We start from the raw sequence: 18,166 nt of genomic DNA, 5'->3' as shown, positions 1-18,166 counted from the left end.
ATTTATAGTACTTTTAGTGTCATTTTTTAAATAAATCAATTAATCTAATTTCAAAGAAATTATATTCTTATATCCAACGCTCTATTCTATACATATTTGAAAATAATAATTTTTGATTAGTTTCAAAAACATTTAGGGGCTAGGGTGGCATGCTTAAATTTTGATTTTTAAGATGTCTCTACTTCAAAAAATATTAAAAAAAACATATATTGATTAAAAATTAGTCAAAAAATCAAGCATAAGTTGTATGATGGTAATTAATTTTTCATCTAAATGAGTTTTGAAATGCTTTAAAAAGTCAACATTTTAAAAGTGAACACATTGAATGCTCTTAATATTCACTACTATTTTAGAAAATAATAATTTAAAAAATAAATTTTAAATGTTACAACTTTGATTCTTATTGCATCTTCAAAGTTTGAAGATAATGATATAATCATTGAAAAGAAGAAAGTGACTATGATCTCCAAAGGGAGTGGAAGCCAAGACGTGTCTAACACCATCACTATCTCCAAAACACACATCTTAGAAGGGCTTTATTGCCACAATGCATCATGATTAGAATATTCCTAATTGAGAAGAGAGAATGACTTCTTTCTTAGCATAGGGAAAGTGAACCATATACATACATACATACATACATACATAATTATTTTATCCCTTTTTCGTATGAGTGTTAGACCACTCCTCTTTTTGTCATTTAAAATCCTGTCCTAAATACACTTAATATAAGATTTTGCTCTCAAAAGATCGCATTAATCCTTATCTAAACAGACTCTACTGTTTTCACCTTAATAAACACATTAATATTAATTTTGTTTTATATTGTATTGAGAAGAAAAAACATATAAGCTTTAGCCAAATCCTTATTTAAATAGACTCTAATGTTTTCGTCTTAATAAAACTTTAATATTAATATTGTTTTATATTCTCTTGATAAGAAAAAACATATAAGCTTTAGCCAAAATTTGATTTATTATATTATTTTGATGCATGAACTCCGAGGTTTGATTTCAAAAAATAATTTTGAGAAGTCTGTCCAAAAAAAAGAAGAAGAGAGTATTAAAAATGTCTTCCCAATGCTTATCTCAGGGAACATGGACTTTGGCTGGGTACGCGTCGTTTGTGTGCAGTCTGTGTTTCCACATTTCTCATAGATGCAGACTAGGGCAGTTGCATCGGTCAGCGGTGTTTTTAAAAAGAAACTTTGCAGATAATAACAGTATTTGTTGCTGCTACCATTCAAGGTTTTAGAACTCGACAAAGGAGATTGCAGAGGGATTTAGGCTGCCAAATAAGAAAACAATGCAGATCGATTGCAGACTCAGAGAAGATCATGGGTTTATGCTGTCAAAGGTTGTGGATTTTTAGCTTTATCCCTGCCAATTGCATTTAATTGAAAGTTTCTGAAGCCTTTTCAACATAACCTAATCGTGAATATCATATAATTATGTCTTGGTTTTATAAACTTGGACATCAACTTGAAGAAAAGAATTGATGCTAGCCATTTTTCTAGGTTGTTCCATAATCTTTCATTGTCTCTGAAAATTAAATGTGGTGTTATTGCTATGAAAGGCAGCAAGGTAAATGCTGTTTGTTTTGTTCTTGTTGTATTGCAGTATTCACGCATTTTTGTCTTAAAATACTGCTACAATCGAAAAGCTTTTGACTTTGGCTAGCTGTAAAATGCCAATATTTTTCGTGCTTCTTGTTTTTTGTGAATAGATTGAAGCAGCAGCTATGGAAAGATTGGTTTTGCTTCCTCTTATCTTAAACAGAATTATTCTTTGTTAGGGTTATGTTATATTTTTCCTGCACATTCTAAGCATTTTCTTACATCGGCATTGATGGTTGCATGGCACTATTTGTGCATAATCTTCAGGTGAATAGATTCTGTTTCTTTTGTTTGTGCACAATTTCATTGATGTCCCGAAGTGTGCTGCAATATTTAGACAATAATAGCTTAGTGAAACTAAAATGAGCCCAGAACCAAATCAACTGCCGCTTTCCGATGCACAATATTATAGTCCATCACCATGCAAGGTCAGAGGTCTCCATACAAAGAGGCAAAACATGAAAGAAATTGATCACTAGGATAAATAAAAAAATTGAACATGAAGATTTAGAAAATGGACAAACCAACAAAAAAAACGAGAAGAAAATCCATTTGGGATAAGTGACAATCTAATAGTTACCCTGCGTCTGAAAGACCAAATGATGCCATAATATTCTCATGCATAAGAAGATAATATACAGCCATGGAAAAAATTATGACACAACTTTCACAGATAGGGGAAGAAGCTTCAAGGGTCATGAATTGATCGGTCCATAGAATTGATGAAGTTATCTTATTTTTCAAAGACCCTTTGCCATGTAAAATCTTGTTTTAACTTATGTCATTAAAAAGGTGTTTTTAATTTATTTAATCAGTTTCTTAAAGCATCCTGCCATTTAGTTAAGGACATCTATGAAAGTAAAATAGTCTTCTAATTTTGTCTCTGGATATGGCAGGTATCATGGTCTATAACCAATTCTTATTATTCTCTACACTGTCTTTTTCTCATTGCTTTCATTAATCTTCCTGAGATTGCCAGCCATGCCATCTCTGAGACTCATATTGCTAGTCAAATTACAGTGAAAGTGAGAAAATCTGAAAAACTTACAGAAGGACAAAATATGTACATAATACCAGCAAATAATCAAACTACACAATAAAGCTTGCATGTTTAGATGTTATTAACATTGAATTATCACCTCATTTATGCCAAAGTGAGAATAAGATATTAGAGTTTATTTCTTTATGGGCAAATCAATGCACTAGATGGATGCAATCCAGACTACTTTCGGGCTGCCTATGCCATCCAGAAAGTAGGGGAGGAAACAAATAATAATAATACAAGGTCGCTCCACATTCACCAAAAGAACAGGACTTGTAGATCAGATTTGAAGTTACCTAAAACAAATTTGTTCACTGCTTCCATGTAATAGTTACATTTGGATTACTGGCCTTTATTTTCTCCCAATCATGACTGCCTTCCCTCAATCTGGCCCTTGATATCCCTGTAGACTCAAATGTGCACTCCTTTAGACTTTTCAGCAGTTCCAGACCAATTGGAACTCTCTTCATATCTGGCAATTTTTTGAATATCAGTTTCTCCAGACATGGCAGGGCTCCCATTTCTAGTTTCGGAAACTGCTTCAGTTTACTAAATAGCCTAATTTCAAAGAAACTGAGTTTATTAAATCTTCCAGACATTCCAAAAGCTCTTGGCAATTCTGTGCAACTCTCATTACCTGTCAATTCTAAAATCATTAGATTGGGCAGGGTTTCTATTGTTAGTGTAGTGTAATCAACACATTCGCAATACACCAGCTTGAGTATCCTGAGATTTGGGAATCTACTTATCCAACTTGGCACAGCAAAACCACAAAGGCGAAGGTGTTCAAGATCCTTCATAGCCATCATTTTAAGGGGACAAGGTGGGTCTGGTAATCCAAGACCAACTACCCCTGCAACGACCCCTCTGCTCTTGTCACAAAGTCCTAAACTACGCATCTTCACCAATTGCCCAATCACTGTTTCCATGCTTCTGGAAGATGCTTGATTATTATAAAAGTTTATCCATAGTTCTTGGAGGTGAATCAAATTACCCACATCCTCCAGATTTAAGAATCTATTATCTCCATTGGAAAGACCCAAACCATCTGATCTGAGTATCAGCAAACAGGGTAGCTCTGATATTGCCTTGGGGATGTGACGCTGCAATCCCTCTGAACAACCTTCTATACTGAGATGTTGTAGGCATTTAAGCTCACCTATCCACAGGGGCACCATTACCACGCTTCTGCAACCTGAAATGTCAAGGAACCTCAGACTGGTAAGTTTTCTAACACACTTGGGTACCTTCCTGATATGTGTTTGAGACAAATTCAAAACTCGGAGAAGCTTCAAGTTTCCAACTGATTCTGGCAATGAAGAAATTCCAGTTCCCCTGAGGTCAAGTACCCGCAGTACTCGTCCACTAGCAAAGAAGTTGGAGGGAATATTTCTAATGCCATCGTTTTGAAACAGAGATAGAGTGCGGAGAGACTGCCCACAATTATTAATCCTTTTGCCCAGGGCACTATCATCTATCTCTTTCTTTGGCAACATAATCCTTCGGCAGCCGCTATGTCTGGAGGAAAATTTTGTGAAGACTTCTTCAAATGAAAATGCACATTTATTTTCTTTAGATATGGTAACAGCCAAATCAAACAACAGATCGTGCAATTTACAGAATTTGGTTCCTATGCGAGGTTCTTCTAGCCTCTCCACCATGTCAATCAAACATAGATTAGCGAATTGAGACATATATTCCCATCCAATATTCCACTGTTCTTCTCCTTGTGGAATGAACCCCTCTCCAATCCACAGATTTATGACATATTCACAATCTAGTTCTTCATCTTCGGGAAACAGAGAAAAATATGCAAAACAGGGTTTAAGAGCTGGAGGCAGCCAGTCATAGCTCAGCTTAAGAATCTGCATGATGCGGTCATTACGATGGACTACCTCATTTAGCTGGCGATATTTGGACTCCCAATCCCATACCAGTGTCTTGCCTGCCAGAGAACCTGCAATTGTTTTTATAGCCAATGGTAGCTTACCACACTCCTTTACAATATCACCAGCTATCTTCTCAAGGTGCGGCGGATTCTCTTTTTGGGGATAATTTGCGAAGGCATGAGCACAAAACAATTTCCAGCTATCCTCGTCGGAAAGATACTCCATCTCGTAAATGTGGGCATTCATATTTCTGCAAACTTCTCTGTTTCTAGTGGTGACAACAATTTTGCAGCGGCAGTTATCACTAACGGGAAGACCCAGGTTTGCTATCAAATTATCTTGAATAGATGCTCTCCACACATCATCTAACACAATCAATGACCTTGATCTTTGTAAATGGCTATGAATGCACTCCGCTGCACGCACCTCACTAACTCGTTCCTTTACAACATCCCTTAAACTAATTCTAGGCTCTCCATCCTCACTTAAATCGCTTCCACCAATATCTCTCACATGAATTTTAGAAGCTAGATCCGACTGCAACTTAGGAACAGAATATGTTTGCGAAATTGAAAGCCAGATAGAGTGCTCAAACCTTTCTTTTGTGCTCTTGAAGACATGCTGTAGCAGAAATGTCTTGCCAATCCCTCCCATGCCAACAACAGCAATCACAGGAACAGCAGGGTCATCTAACAGGCCGATGATATGTTGAATCTTACTGTCAATGGCCACGGGTTTTGAACCACTCTCCAACAAGCTTGATTTCTTCCGTGCTCTTCCTCTGTTGGGTGTACTGCTCGAGGCTTCATTAGAATGACACAATTCACTAACCAGCTTCAGCTCACTTGCATCTTGCATTATGGTTGTCATTCTCCCTCTCACCTTTCTAATTCTTCTCCCCATTTTATACCGAAACAGAGATCTTGTATGACAACCCACAGAAGATTGAGGGCTGTTACCATAGATGGTGCATTCTTCTACTATGTCCTCTGCATCCCAAGCAGTATCACAAACATCTTGCAGCCATTTTCCCACCAACTCATTCTGTGCACTCTGCCCATCTGCATATGTGAGAAACCCTCTCACATACGTGAGCTTCTTACACAGCCACTCAAAGTCATCTGTGAAGTTAACTACCAGTGTTGCCTCGTTGGCCAGCTGTTGTACTGCCATCTCAGTTAGCTTGCCAATGACACCGTCAGCAAGGCCAGCTGCCATTTTTGATTTGTTGGTATTACTTGCAGAGATTTGCAGCGAGTATTCTGAGAGGAATCACCAGGACAAAGGAAATAATGAACAATTTTCTTCCCTCTGCCTACTGTCCACCATAGCCTGGTAGTTGTGTGTCCCACCTGTTTTCTTCTTTACCAGTAAAGTCAATGGGTCGATTGGTAACCAATTGGATGTTATCCAAATGCGAAAGGTGCAGATTAATCCAAAGTTCTCGGGGTACAGCTATTTCTGAATTATAATCACTTCCGTTGAATATTTGCCTAAAGAAAAGAATAACGAAGTTTCGAGATGGTTTCGTCCTAAAGACGATGCAGGTGACCAGCCCTTTCATTGCAGTCTTCGTGTACCCAGCGCAATAATTATTTTGATTTTTCTCCAGTTTTTCGTTTTTTCTTTCCTTGAAATCGTCGTCTTCTCCACTTTGATTTAGATGGTTTCGTCGCAACTCAGTTTTGATTTCCTTTCAATTTTGAATATTCGTTTCCATATTCATTTATATTTCCAAAAACGTAGGTTTAAGAGAATCAAAGTACTTTTGCAAGTAGTCAATTTTGACACGCTTCTCGTTCAATAAAAAAGATTAGTATAATCACTACCTATTGACTATCGGATTGATTTTCAGGTTGAATGATCACATGGTTGTCAATCTTTTTGTTCTCTTTCTAAAACTTCAACTCTAAAGCATTTCGACGAAAGTTCTTCCATGATTAAATATTTTTGATGAAATAAATCTTAATATAATTATAAAATTCTTCATGATATTTTTTTTTTGATGAAATAGACCTTAATATAATGGCAAGGGCACTCTCATCTACTTCATAGCTATCATGGAATACCTCACCGCTGAGATATTTTCACGACCTTTCTTACTATATGCTTACTTTATGCAGTAGATACAAGACATGGGCATCCTCACAATGCAAATAAAGCAAGCATAAAGTAAGAAAGGAAAAATGAGAAATGAAAAATGAAAAAAATCTTAATATAATTATAAAACTCTTCCATGATAAATATTTTTATGAAACAAACCTTCATATAATTATAAGACTTTTTAAAAATATGTGGTATCATTAAAAAAATGGATGAAATGTATTAACATGAAGGCAAGGCAATTAAAGTTGCAGAAAACATAGAATTCTTTAAGAGAAAAGGGAGAACCCCTAGAATATGTTATAAAATTGCCTTTATAGATCAAGCATAACTTAGATTTACATTGAGCTCATAAACCCTAACCAACTAGGGTTCCGTTACAGAGGAAAGGAAATCAGATTGGATCTAATTGTTGCATGTCTGAAAATGTCCTGCAGAGCTAGGGTGGAGCCCTGAGATGCGACTGCACTTGGCAAAAAACAACAATCTCCTGAAAATCAGGAAGGCCCCTACATTTGGATAGCATCTGATGTCCTTTGTCAGACCAAAAAAGTCTTTTGCGAGCAATAACTGCACATGGGCAACCCTAGGAAACATCTGCAAAGTCAAGAAGGAGTAATGGAAATTATTCTGCGTTGATTGGAAGTGGTTGAAGCACAATCTTATCAAAACTAGATCACTAATCAAGTGAAAACTTGGTTTTCGACTATCGAGTGGGCAACCATCATGGGCACCTGTTGAAATATAATGTTCATTGCCCAAAATTGAATCTCAACCACTAGATCCTCTTTTCATGCATGGATGAACAACTGAGATGCGCCTAGAAGACCCTCATAAAGATCCTCAATGATCAAACAGAACATAGCCATCAATCTTGCCCTCAAGAGAAATCAAACGACTATGCTCTATGTGTGAGATTTTGTTGGCCCTAGCACCTAACTGAGCCCATCAATCGCAAGCTTGCAAACTAGCCCAAAACGGTTACAAAGAAGTCGCAAAGATGTGACCTAGCATTCACTTAAACCGTTAGCCGCCCATCACAAGATTTTGGCTTGAGATAACACTTGTTCTTGACCGTCATAATGATGCAACCTAGCATCCACAGTAACCCCATCGTAGCATTGCAACTTGAAATAGCTTTTGTTCTTGACCCATGCGAACCCTACAAACAACAACTGATAGCAATCGCCAACCCCATCGCAACATCGTAGCTCCAGATAACACTTGCCACTCACTGCTACAAACCCTGCACCCCAACATCCGAACTAACCACAAATGGCCCCATTGCAGCATCACGAGGCTAACTAACGGTTAACCTAATCACTGTGAGGTTGCGATTTAAAATTTAACTTTCGATTGCTAGTAGCGGGTAAGGTAGGTCTGGTAAAAGAATGCATGGGGACCCTCCAACTAGTGGCACTTAAGTGATATGACCACCTATGCCAGCCAACAACAAAATAGAAAAAGGCCAAAAAAGGTTAAGGCAAAAAATTCCTTAAGGGTTTAAATTTTTAAGCCTTGAGGAATTAAACCCTTAAGGAATTATGCAGGGTTTATCCATTAGGTATCTCAGATCATTTGTTTGCATGGCTAAGGTTGACACAAACATGTCAACATACACCTTTAGTGAATTTTTCTAAGGAATAATAGAAACATATTTCAAATTATATTATATAAACAAAGTTAGACAATCCCATTACATTAGGAATCCTAAACCATCCAAACAATTCTCACTATTATGCACCCCATCACCTACCAATCTCACTCAAGGAATACCTACCCAAAATCTATTATTGCCATGTCAAAATTATGAGGCCATTAAATAATCTCATATCCTTATTTAAAATCAAATTCCATTATTGAAGCCGCTAGATTTGTATCAAGACTAAAATCCAAAGTATGATGAAATAAAATCGATCACAACCCAAGATCAAGTTCCTAAGAAAATCCTTGTAGATGATCATGATATCCTTGTAGTCATTAAAATTCAGAAGAAATATTTGCATTCCAAAAACTTTTGATTCAATTTGCACCTTTCACATTTGGAATTTTGCACAACATCTAATGGTTACAAATTGGCCCACTGAATTGACTGGTAAAGAGGAGCACAAAAGGGAAAAGTTGGGCTTAAACAACACACTAAGCTTTGATTAAATAGGTGGCTATGGGCCCATTCCTTCTTCCTAACTTTCATTCCTATTCACAATTGTTTAGAAAATAATCATCATTAACATATGAATTTGAAAACTGTTCTCACATGTTTGATTGCATTGAACAAAGGGAATGGCAGAGGACACTCTCATCTACCTCATAGCTATCATGGAATACTCCATCATTGAAATATTTTCACGACCTTTGGTACTTTATCCAATTGACAGATACACATGCATCCTCATAATGCAATCAATGCAACAAATAGATTTCCATCTTGATTAGTTTTATTGCCAATGTACTGTCCACCTATGCCAAAATGGGAGCTTTGGAATAGGGTACGAGCATCCATTAAATAAAAATGTATGGACAATTATTATCAGATGCTACAATTGGAAATGCTTTGTTTGACATGTCTACAAAATATGGAATTATAGACAAGTTACATGAACTGTTTGGCCAAATCCCTTAAAGAATGTGGTCTCATGGAATGCTATGATTGTAGGGTATGCACAAAACACATTTGTTGAAAAGGATTTAGAACCTCCCAACCAAATGTGATTGGTGGCTATAAAGCCAAACTTTGCAACCTTTGCTATCCTATAAGAAAATGAGAGCTTTGGAATAGGGTATGGACATCCATCACAGAGATATTGGAACTGCAACTGCCTTGGTAGACATATATGCAAAATGTGTAAGCTTAGACAAGGCACATGAACTATTTGACAAAATGCCTCAAATAAATATGTTTTCATTGAATGCCCTTTATTGCATGATATTAACAAAATGAAATTGAGGTATCTTCATGGACTACCAAAATATCCAATGATGGTTTATAAAAACACACCAAATCTTTGAGAGGAAGAGTACTTACACTTACAAGAGCAATAATGTCATCAATTACTTTTTATGTCTATCATGCTCTTATTCCAAATGTAATATTGTCTCATAGCCTTGGTAAGTACCTTGTCAATAATGAGGGCATAGATATTACTCACAAACATGGAAGAGATGTTAATGTTGACATTATGTCAAATGAATACTTTGATGAGATCCGTACCAAGCATTTGTAAAATGGCAGAGAGGATATCATCATCTTGGAAGAATAAAACTTTTCTAAATCTTCCACAAAGATTTTATGTTTGGTATTCACGCCTTCTATTATTATATCCTTATTTAAGTTTGGTAGTACAATATTATGTTTTTGAGTTGAGGCATTATACATACTTAATATTAATCTTGTTCTACTAAGAATAATGTAATAATCTATTGTAATAAAACATCTCCCTGCATTTATATAGTGTGCACGGGAACATTGTTAAATTCATATAATGTGATGGTTTTTTATTACTGTGTCTTATTACTAGTAAAATTGCATGGTATGGTATTTTGGTACAATTTATATTTCTATTCTTTGGGTGGTCTATAATAATCAAGCATTAATAATTGACCTTGGAAAGGGATCCTTTAAAGGAGCTACTCATGGATAAGATATTGCTTTAAAACTCCAGTTGTAATAAAATAGTTGTCTCTAATCTGGATATTAAAGTCCGAGGTACATTATAAGGCTTGCATAATGAAGTATTTCATAGTGGTTGGTAGTACTCAATCCCAATGTGGCTTAGAATGTATACATTATATTCTTTATATTATGTACACATTTTAAGGGTATGAAGGTGTTGAAGTTTAAGGATGAGATGGTAAATGTGAAAAAAAATTAGTAGTGATATTGTTTACAAGATTCATCTAATCAGGATATATATCCATGGACAATGAAGAATTGAAGCTAGTACATTACAAGTTGTTATTTCTTCATGATTTTTGTCTAGATGTAGGGAATGTGTTGACAAATTTCATGGTGATTCATAATCAATGCCATGTAGAGGTTTTTAGCAACTTCATAATTTTAATCTATTTTGCAAATAAGATTTGTATAGCTTAGTTCATGAAAAAATTATTTTATGAAGTAGGTTCTCATCACTTAATCCCATAGTTGTTGAGTCTCAGTGAATGCAAATTAGAACCCTAATGTAATAGAGGTTGAATACCCAATGGATTGAATATGGTAGAGAATTCAAGATTTTGGCATTAGGATGTTTGTTGATTCCCTTGCTATTTATGGTGTTATTGGTTATGGTTGTGGTGTTTGTAGGGAGTAGCATTTATAATTTTATATATATTTACAATATTTTTTGGTTGATGTGAAATTGGAATGGTAATTTGATGTTTCTTCTTGTTTTTGTATAAGTGCTTTATACATGACTATTATGTAAATATATTTTATTATGGATGCAATCTTTATATTGCATTTTTATTAGGGAAAGGTCCTAATAGAATCCCCAAATAATTAATGTAGAGAAAGATAACACTAAAGAAATAAATCCAATATTTTCTTCTATTTATAGTAATAAAATTTGAGGTAAATGACCAATTAGGGAGAATTAAGACATAATATTCTATATGTAATGCATGCTATATTACTAAAATTAAACAATGACTAAACCAAACTTGGGATCATGAATGGATATTTTGAGTAGGTCTTTATCCTCAAACCTAGCACTGTGAAAAAACTAACAAAGAATTTATGATTGGGTGAAATTCCAAAGTTTGATCAAAACTTTATGACTGGTTTTAAAAAACTCATACAAAATTATTCATCATTCTCACAATCATTTATGTGACTTAACTAGTTCAAACTCAAAAAAATCATGCTAAAATGTTATTGCTAGGAAACTCAAACTATCGAGGCACACTCTAAATACAACTTTGGACATTGTTAATGATGCAAATTAGCTACATTCATTTTTTCTAGAATAGATTTTATTATAATATTTCTATTCAAAAAAATTATTCAACCAAAAAGTTTATATCTAAGATAGATCTACCTATAACAATTTTTGAAATAAATACTTATTAGCACAAATGTGTAGTAGTATTTGGTGCAAATTACAAACTTGTTAAAGTTATTAAAAAATGCATCATCACCTCCACTTCTATTAACATCAATAACATTTTTTAGAAATAAAAAATATACTTTCATAGATCTAAAAGTATAGAGTTTTTTTTTTTAAATCATTTAAAAGCATATAGATCTATGTTTTTATTTTATTTTCTCTACAAGTAGGTCATTAGTGCCTGCACATATAAGGCTAATTTATTTCTAACATTATTATTTATTTATTTATTGTCTAATAAACAACATAAGGATGACTTTCCCTCATATTAATTCAATCATTATTATAGAGAAGGAAATCAAGCAAGCCATATTTTATGGTCTATTGCCCTCATCTTCAAACATAGTCTATCAAGGTTTAAAAGTATCATTTTCATGATGATCACATGGTTTGATTTCGTGTCCCTTTTATTAATTGCTATAGTCTACACACTATTCATATCTTTGTAGACAAATCATACAACCATATAACCACTTAAATTTACAAGTTTTTTAAATTTATAGTTGATCACATATTACTATTAGGAATTAGTTGTTGTGCACCTTGCATAATGTTTAATTTATTATTATGTGTTTGGTACATTGAGGGGGACTGAGGGATATGTGTATCACTAGGATTTAAACATTCTTGGCACCACTTTATGTGTTGTATGTAACATTGGAAAATATATTTAATGTGGAGTCTCATGTGAGAAATGTATTTAATTTAATATTGGAGAAATATTAATAAAGTGAAAACTTAGTACCCAATATTGAATGAGGGGTTAATAGTTTTTTAATTTAATGGTATTAGTCACATGGTTTTATGTTAGACCACTTGGTTTTGTGTGAGATTGTTTCTATAAAAGTAAACACAAGGGTAGTTGTCTAAGATTGCCCAGTTGGAATTATGAGTTTTCCTTTGATGAGTGCATATGTGACTTGCATGGAATGGGATTTGTGGATTCATGCTTGAACAAATGTAGCATACATTGGAGATTCTTGATGTTTAATAGGTGTTCATGGAGGCTTTGAAGATGTATTGCAATGTTTTATTGTTGAATAATACATCAAGAATGGATGCTTTTAAAGGTTGGATATTTTCTTCTCTATTATCTTGCATATGGATTTTGACTACACACACATATATGAGATTTGTTCCATCTTTTGGCCAACATAGATCTTTGGAAAAAAATTGCCGATGCTACATATATTAAGTTTTTGATCAAAGAAATAAATGAGAAGAGGTAAGGGAAGAAGTTGAGAGGTGCAAGAGAAGAAATGTGAGACTATGAGGTCTTAGATAAAAAATATGAGTAGAGAACAAGGCTATGAAGTGGAGTGCAATCCAAAGGAAAATAATAATACAAAATAATGGAGGTAATTATACTAGTGTGTAAGTATGAGGCTATATTTTAGTATAATATATGTTTGAATTATCTTCTAGTAAGTATACTTAAATGGTTATGAACTAGCATATAAGAGAGCCCATTACGAAAAAGTGTGAAGTTGTAATCATGATCTTACTCATTAAGATCAAATAAATAAGAATTTTTTGTTTTTTAGAGATATTTGTGTTGTATATTTTGTCGTTAGTCTCCAAGATGATTGAATAATCCTTTATTAGACTCAAGTTTGGCCATGAATATATGAAAATATAGTTAGTCAAAATTTTCTTAGAAATATAGAAACTAGACATGATCCTTTTACAAAAACTAAAATAAATTCTAAAGAGGAAAATAAGCTATCACATCATTAACATGAATGAATGCCTCATCGAACAAAGTAAATGACACCTCTAATCATTTAAATTTTTAATCAAAATAGGTAGGATAAACCAAACAATCAATTGGAATCTCTTTTAGGTAACTAATATTGTCTTCAAACTTTTAATTTTTATTTTCACTATATATGGACCCAATTTCCCCATCCTTGGTAGATAATTTATTAAATTATGAAACTCATTATAAATTAATCATAGATGGTATGCGAATATTTACTATAATATTGACCTAAAATGAAAAACACAGACATATAAGGAGGGCCACTCAATTAAAAAATGATTTTAGTTCCTTTATCTAGACGAATACACTCTTAGATTTAATAGCTAGGAATGAAACACTTGTTGATATTAATTAGTGACTAAGAGGGAGGGGGGGGGGGCGGGGGGTGAATCAGTCAAAACAGTTTATAAACAATAAAAAATTCCAAACTGATTGGTCTACAACTACCTTTTTCAAATTAACTTAAAACATTGCATTACTCATGAAAGCAAGAACATTGAAGGAGAGAGATTTGCATGCATAAAATAGAAATCACATAACACCATCAATTATACGTGGAAACCCTTGGTTAGAGGGAGAAAACCATGGTGGGGATAACCCACAATCTCTTTTATTGCAGTGAAAAAGAGTGCCCAGTTAAGAGCTTACAATCCTGTTCCTTCTGAGAACATCACCTTGTTAAAGATGACTAGTTTCCTGTTAACAATACCTTAGAATCTGTTAAGATTCACCTTGCAAAAGGATTTTACACTTCCGTTATGGAGTGACCCTATTAGGGGATTTTATAAACAAAACTGGTTAAGGTTCACCATGTTAAGGGATTTAATCTACTGCAATTATTAGAAAGCAACAAATCATTGATCTGATGATGACACTTTTTTGTCGAATAGATCCGCTCTATATTTGCTTCAATCTCTTCTTGGTGATGACTTCACCGATTCATTAGGAACCCTTCTACACTTAGCCTGTTCTTCACCTTACTCTTATTTTCAACCTCAATTCACTAACAACTCCCACAACAACAAAAATCAAGATGAAAAACATGTATATAGCTGTTTTTAATCTTGGCATGAACTTTCCCTCCAAAATTCGAACTCAAAAATCATTCTATGTGCCAATTTGTTTGTTCCTCAAATCTCATCGATTATATCGGTGCTACTATCTGTTCATGCCACAAATCTCACTGGTTCTCTAGCAAGCACTCCGACTTCAATTGGCTCTTTCTAAATTTATCAGATCCACATGTTAGCAAGTCAAACATGCTGATGACTACGCATTCTTATCCTTTTCACTTTGCATACTTATCAATCACCATTATGATCTGCTACCGGTTGCTTCCTTTATATCGGTAAACCTTCTTCACTCAGCTCAACTACCTGTTGCTTCCTGTAAACCGGTCTTTTCTCACCGATCCACTATAACCCTTTTTCGATCGGTTGTGATGACATTAGAGATGGTATTTTCCATCAATGACAACCTCTAAGTACCTCAAACTTCATCATGCTCACCATGATGCCAACAATCTCCCCCTTTGGCATTGGTGGCAAAACATCTAGCTGGATTGAATTGGATTGAGAGGAATAATTAATACCTTCTACTATATTCAGGTTCTCCCCCTGATGTAGCCAGTCCTCTATTCCTACTAATTCTCCCCCCGTTCTCTACCTTCTCTGCCAGTACTGCCTTCTCTGTTTGTACTACTCTACCTCTAACAGTGGTATTCTAACTATATACATTCTTTTTCTTTGTACATATAGTCCTTCCTCCTCATATGTATAATCCAATATACATTTATTATCCCCTTTTTTTCCACAATGACAAAGGATAACAGAATCAAAGTATACGAAAGAATTCATAAAGATGAGAGTAAATAAAAAATGTCTTTAAAATTGACCTTAGCAACCTCCAAAGAAGATTCCCATGTAGGCTTCCCCTGTTTCATAGTGTGGATTTGTCCATGCAGATTTGTGACAAAATCCTCCATTTCATCTATTGTCTTACAATCAGGTGAAATGATGAAGCTTTCTGCTTCTTTCACATTCCCTTGCATTAAATCAATGATGGGTGCAAGGTAACATTGTAGCTCTAACAGGTTGAGAGCTCATTTGTCATGTTCCTCTTTCATCTTGTTGATTTCATGAGTCAACTATTTGACTTTTCCACTAAAGGTCGTTGCAAAGCTTGTAAGAGGATCAAAAGTACCTATCAGATCTTGGATTTCCCTTTTAGTCTGTACTCTTTTATCTTCAAGATCTTTGATGAAATCTGTGAAGCTTAATAATTTGACCAATAATTGGCCAACTTCCTTTAAGATAGTTTTCACCTCTTCAGTGTTGTTAGAGAGACCAATTTTGTCAACTAATATTTGTTCCATTAATTTCTCACCTCTCCTAGTTCCATATTGCCTAGCTACAACCTTCTCTAGATCAGTTGCCTCTGAACCGATTGCTTTGACAAGAGTACCCAATTGATCAATGATGGATGTATTCTCATCAACAACAATATCAGGAATGAGATAAGATAGAATTGTCTTTGCAGTATTAAGAATTCTTGCCTTCTTTTTCTTTGCTCTAAGTTTGGCCTTTTCATCTTGAATTCTCAATTTTTCTGAAACTTTAATTAATTGTTTGGGGTTCATCTTCTTGGTATCTATTAATGAGTCTTCCTCTTCTTCCTCCTCTATTTCTTCTTTTTCTTCTTCAGCCTCTACCTCAGAGATTGCTGAGGTGGTGAGTTTAGCTTTCTTCTTCTCACTTTCCCTTTCTAAATCTAACTTCCTTTTCACCGGAGGAGTGTCCACCACTATTTTCTTATTGCCTTCAGGTTGACCGGATGAGGAATCCTCTTTCTTCTTGTCCTATTCTGATTCCTTGGTCTCCTCTAGACCAATATCAGTTGTTTATGTTTCCTTCCTTTCCGTTTTCTTTTTCTTTGTTTCCTTCTTCTCTGCTTCATCAACAACTGGTATTGATGAATCTATCACCTTTGGGGTTTCTTCCTCTACACCTTTCTTTGGTAAATGAGGTTCGTTGTCAGTAGGATTTGTTGTGGGAATATTTATTGTCACTAGATTCTTTTGAGGTCTTTCCTCATAAGGGATCTCCTCAATTGTGACTTCATCTTCTCTGGGATGCTTAGTTTGAACAATTCCCTTAGCCGATGTATCACCAATATCAATAGTTTCAACAATTGATTTTTGTTCAACCGGTGGCTTTGCATCCTTTGTCAGATTAGGAATATCTGACCCAACATCACCTACGATATCTTCAACTGTAAATACATCAAACTCATTGGTGGTGTCCTTGTCTTTTGTTTTTCCCTTTTCTTGAGCAGCTACATCTTGTCCTTGTTTTACTTATTTTTCTATTTCCTCCTCAACTTCCTTTTGTTGGCTCAAAATTGTTTTCCACATGGCAACGCCCTCATCATGCACACCTTTGATATCTCCTATGGCCACTCTCCCTATTCTGTTCCTTATTTTGAAATGTTGTACACATGCTTCGACCACTACAAATGCTTGATTATAATCTAATTCATATTGCACTTCCATGAGTGCCTTTATTCTGTGTTCCTTCTCAATTGCTAGGGCAGTTTTCCATCTCCCTTCAATGAGATTTTGTAAATCTGATGGAATAATTCCATGTAGTTCACTGGGAGTTTTGCAGAATTTATTTAAGTTCCAAATAAGTGCATCTTCAATGTTTCTTTTGTCTTCCTCGTTGGAGAGGGGATACTTTCTCCCAACACTAGCGAAACCTCCATACTCTTTGATCCCATGAACCAATTCATCAATAGTTGGAGCTACATTCCTACCACTTCTTCTGACTTCTTTTACTATCTTATCAGATTGGGTGTCAGAGTTATCAGCCTCCTTTTCATCCTTCTTGGGTTTTGTTTTAGCCTTTGTGTCAACTGTCCTTTCATTCTTTTTCTTTCTTGCATATGTGACTCCTACCGGTTCACCTTTACCTTGGGAATATGTAGGAGTATCTGACTCCTTTTCTTTCATGTATGTTGTCAGTTTGCTAGATGCAATACCCTTGGGTTTTGTCTTGGACATTTTATTCTTTTCTTTTGTTTGTTCTCCATCTTTGCTTGATTTAGCCCCTATTTGTTCACTTGTACCAATGGAAGCAGTGGCATCGGATGTTTCACCTCCATACTTCTTATCTAAGGTGTCAATCATTTTCCTAACTTTCTTTTGTATGATAGGCTCCTTGAGTTCCCTCTTTATTTTGGAGATTGCCTCCTTATAAGTTCCAAATCTCTTTGCATTTCTATCTACCGGTTTAGACAGTAACATGTTTGCATATAATTTGGCAGTGTCTACCTCAATCTCATAACCCATAGCGAGTACTCATAAGCTTCTAGGTTGAACCGCTTGAATAATGCAACAATCAATATCAAGAAGAAAAAAAATGGTGTCCTTGAACTTTTGGACTATACCGGTTGGGATTCTCTCTCGTTGATGCATTCTAGTTTGGAAATATTTAAGATAACCCCACATTGTCTCTCCAAACTTATCACCTAAGTCTCTAACCATTTCACCTATTTGAACTATGATAGGTTTATTTGCAAACCACACTATATTTCCCTTATCGGGAAAGAAATTTTGCACATAGAAGAAGATACATACAAATATTGAACCAT

General features: G+C 34.9%; 2 protein-coding genes across 2 annotated transcripts; both read right to left on the bottom strand.

The window, feature by feature from the left end:
• Window positions 1–2,770: 2,770 nt before the first annotated feature.
• On the bottom strand, window positions 2,771–6,054 carry LOC131046156 (disease resistance RPP13-like protein 4). Its single transcript, XM_057979827.2, has one exon. The coding sequence runs from the start codon at window positions 5,762–5,764 to the stop codon at window positions 2,969–2,971; it is 2,796 nt and encodes a 931-aa protein (XP_057835810.2). The 5' UTR covers window positions 5,765–6,054; the 3' UTR covers window positions 2,771–2,968.
• A 10,361-nt stretch (window positions 6,055–16,415) lies between these two features.
• On the bottom strand, window positions 16,416–17,864 carry LOC131874915 (uncharacterized). The gene is made up of 2 exons (XM_059218870.1): window positions 17,330–17,864; window positions 16,416–16,786 (listed from the first exon to the last, which is right to left on the bottom strand). Exons 1-2 carry the CDS (start codon window positions 17,862–17,864, stop codon window positions 16,416–16,418), a joined length of 906 nt encoding a protein of 301 aa, XP_059074853.1.
• Between the last annotated feature and the right edge of the window lie 302 nt (window positions 17,865–18,166).

The sequence above is a fragment of the Cryptomeria japonica genome, chromosome 4, assembly GCF_030272615.1.
Source record: "Cryptomeria japonica chromosome 4, Sugi_1.0, whole genome shotgun sequence".
In the NCBI taxonomy this organism is placed as follows: domain Eukaryota; kingdom Viridiplantae; phylum Streptophyta; class Pinopsida; order Cupressales; family Cupressaceae; genus Cryptomeria; species Cryptomeria japonica.
The sequence above is the reverse complement of the archived record's forward strand: the minus strand, read 5'-3'. Positions and strand labels throughout refer to the sequence as shown.

Bases quoted from the DNA above. Each gene is read 5' to 3' on its own strand.
- LOC131046156 (XM_057979827.2), bottom strand. From the start codon at position 5,764: ATGGCAGCTGGCCTTGCTGACGGTGTCATTGGCAAGCTAACTGAGATG.
- LOC131874915 (XM_059218870.1), bottom strand. From the start codon at position 17,864: ATGGGTTATGAGATTGAGGTAGACACTGCCAAATTATATGCAAACATG. The intron at 16,787-17,329 runs GTAGGAATGTAG...ATGTATTTACAG, and splicing joins AAAAGAAGTCAGAAGAAGTG to TTGAAGATATCGTAGGTGAT.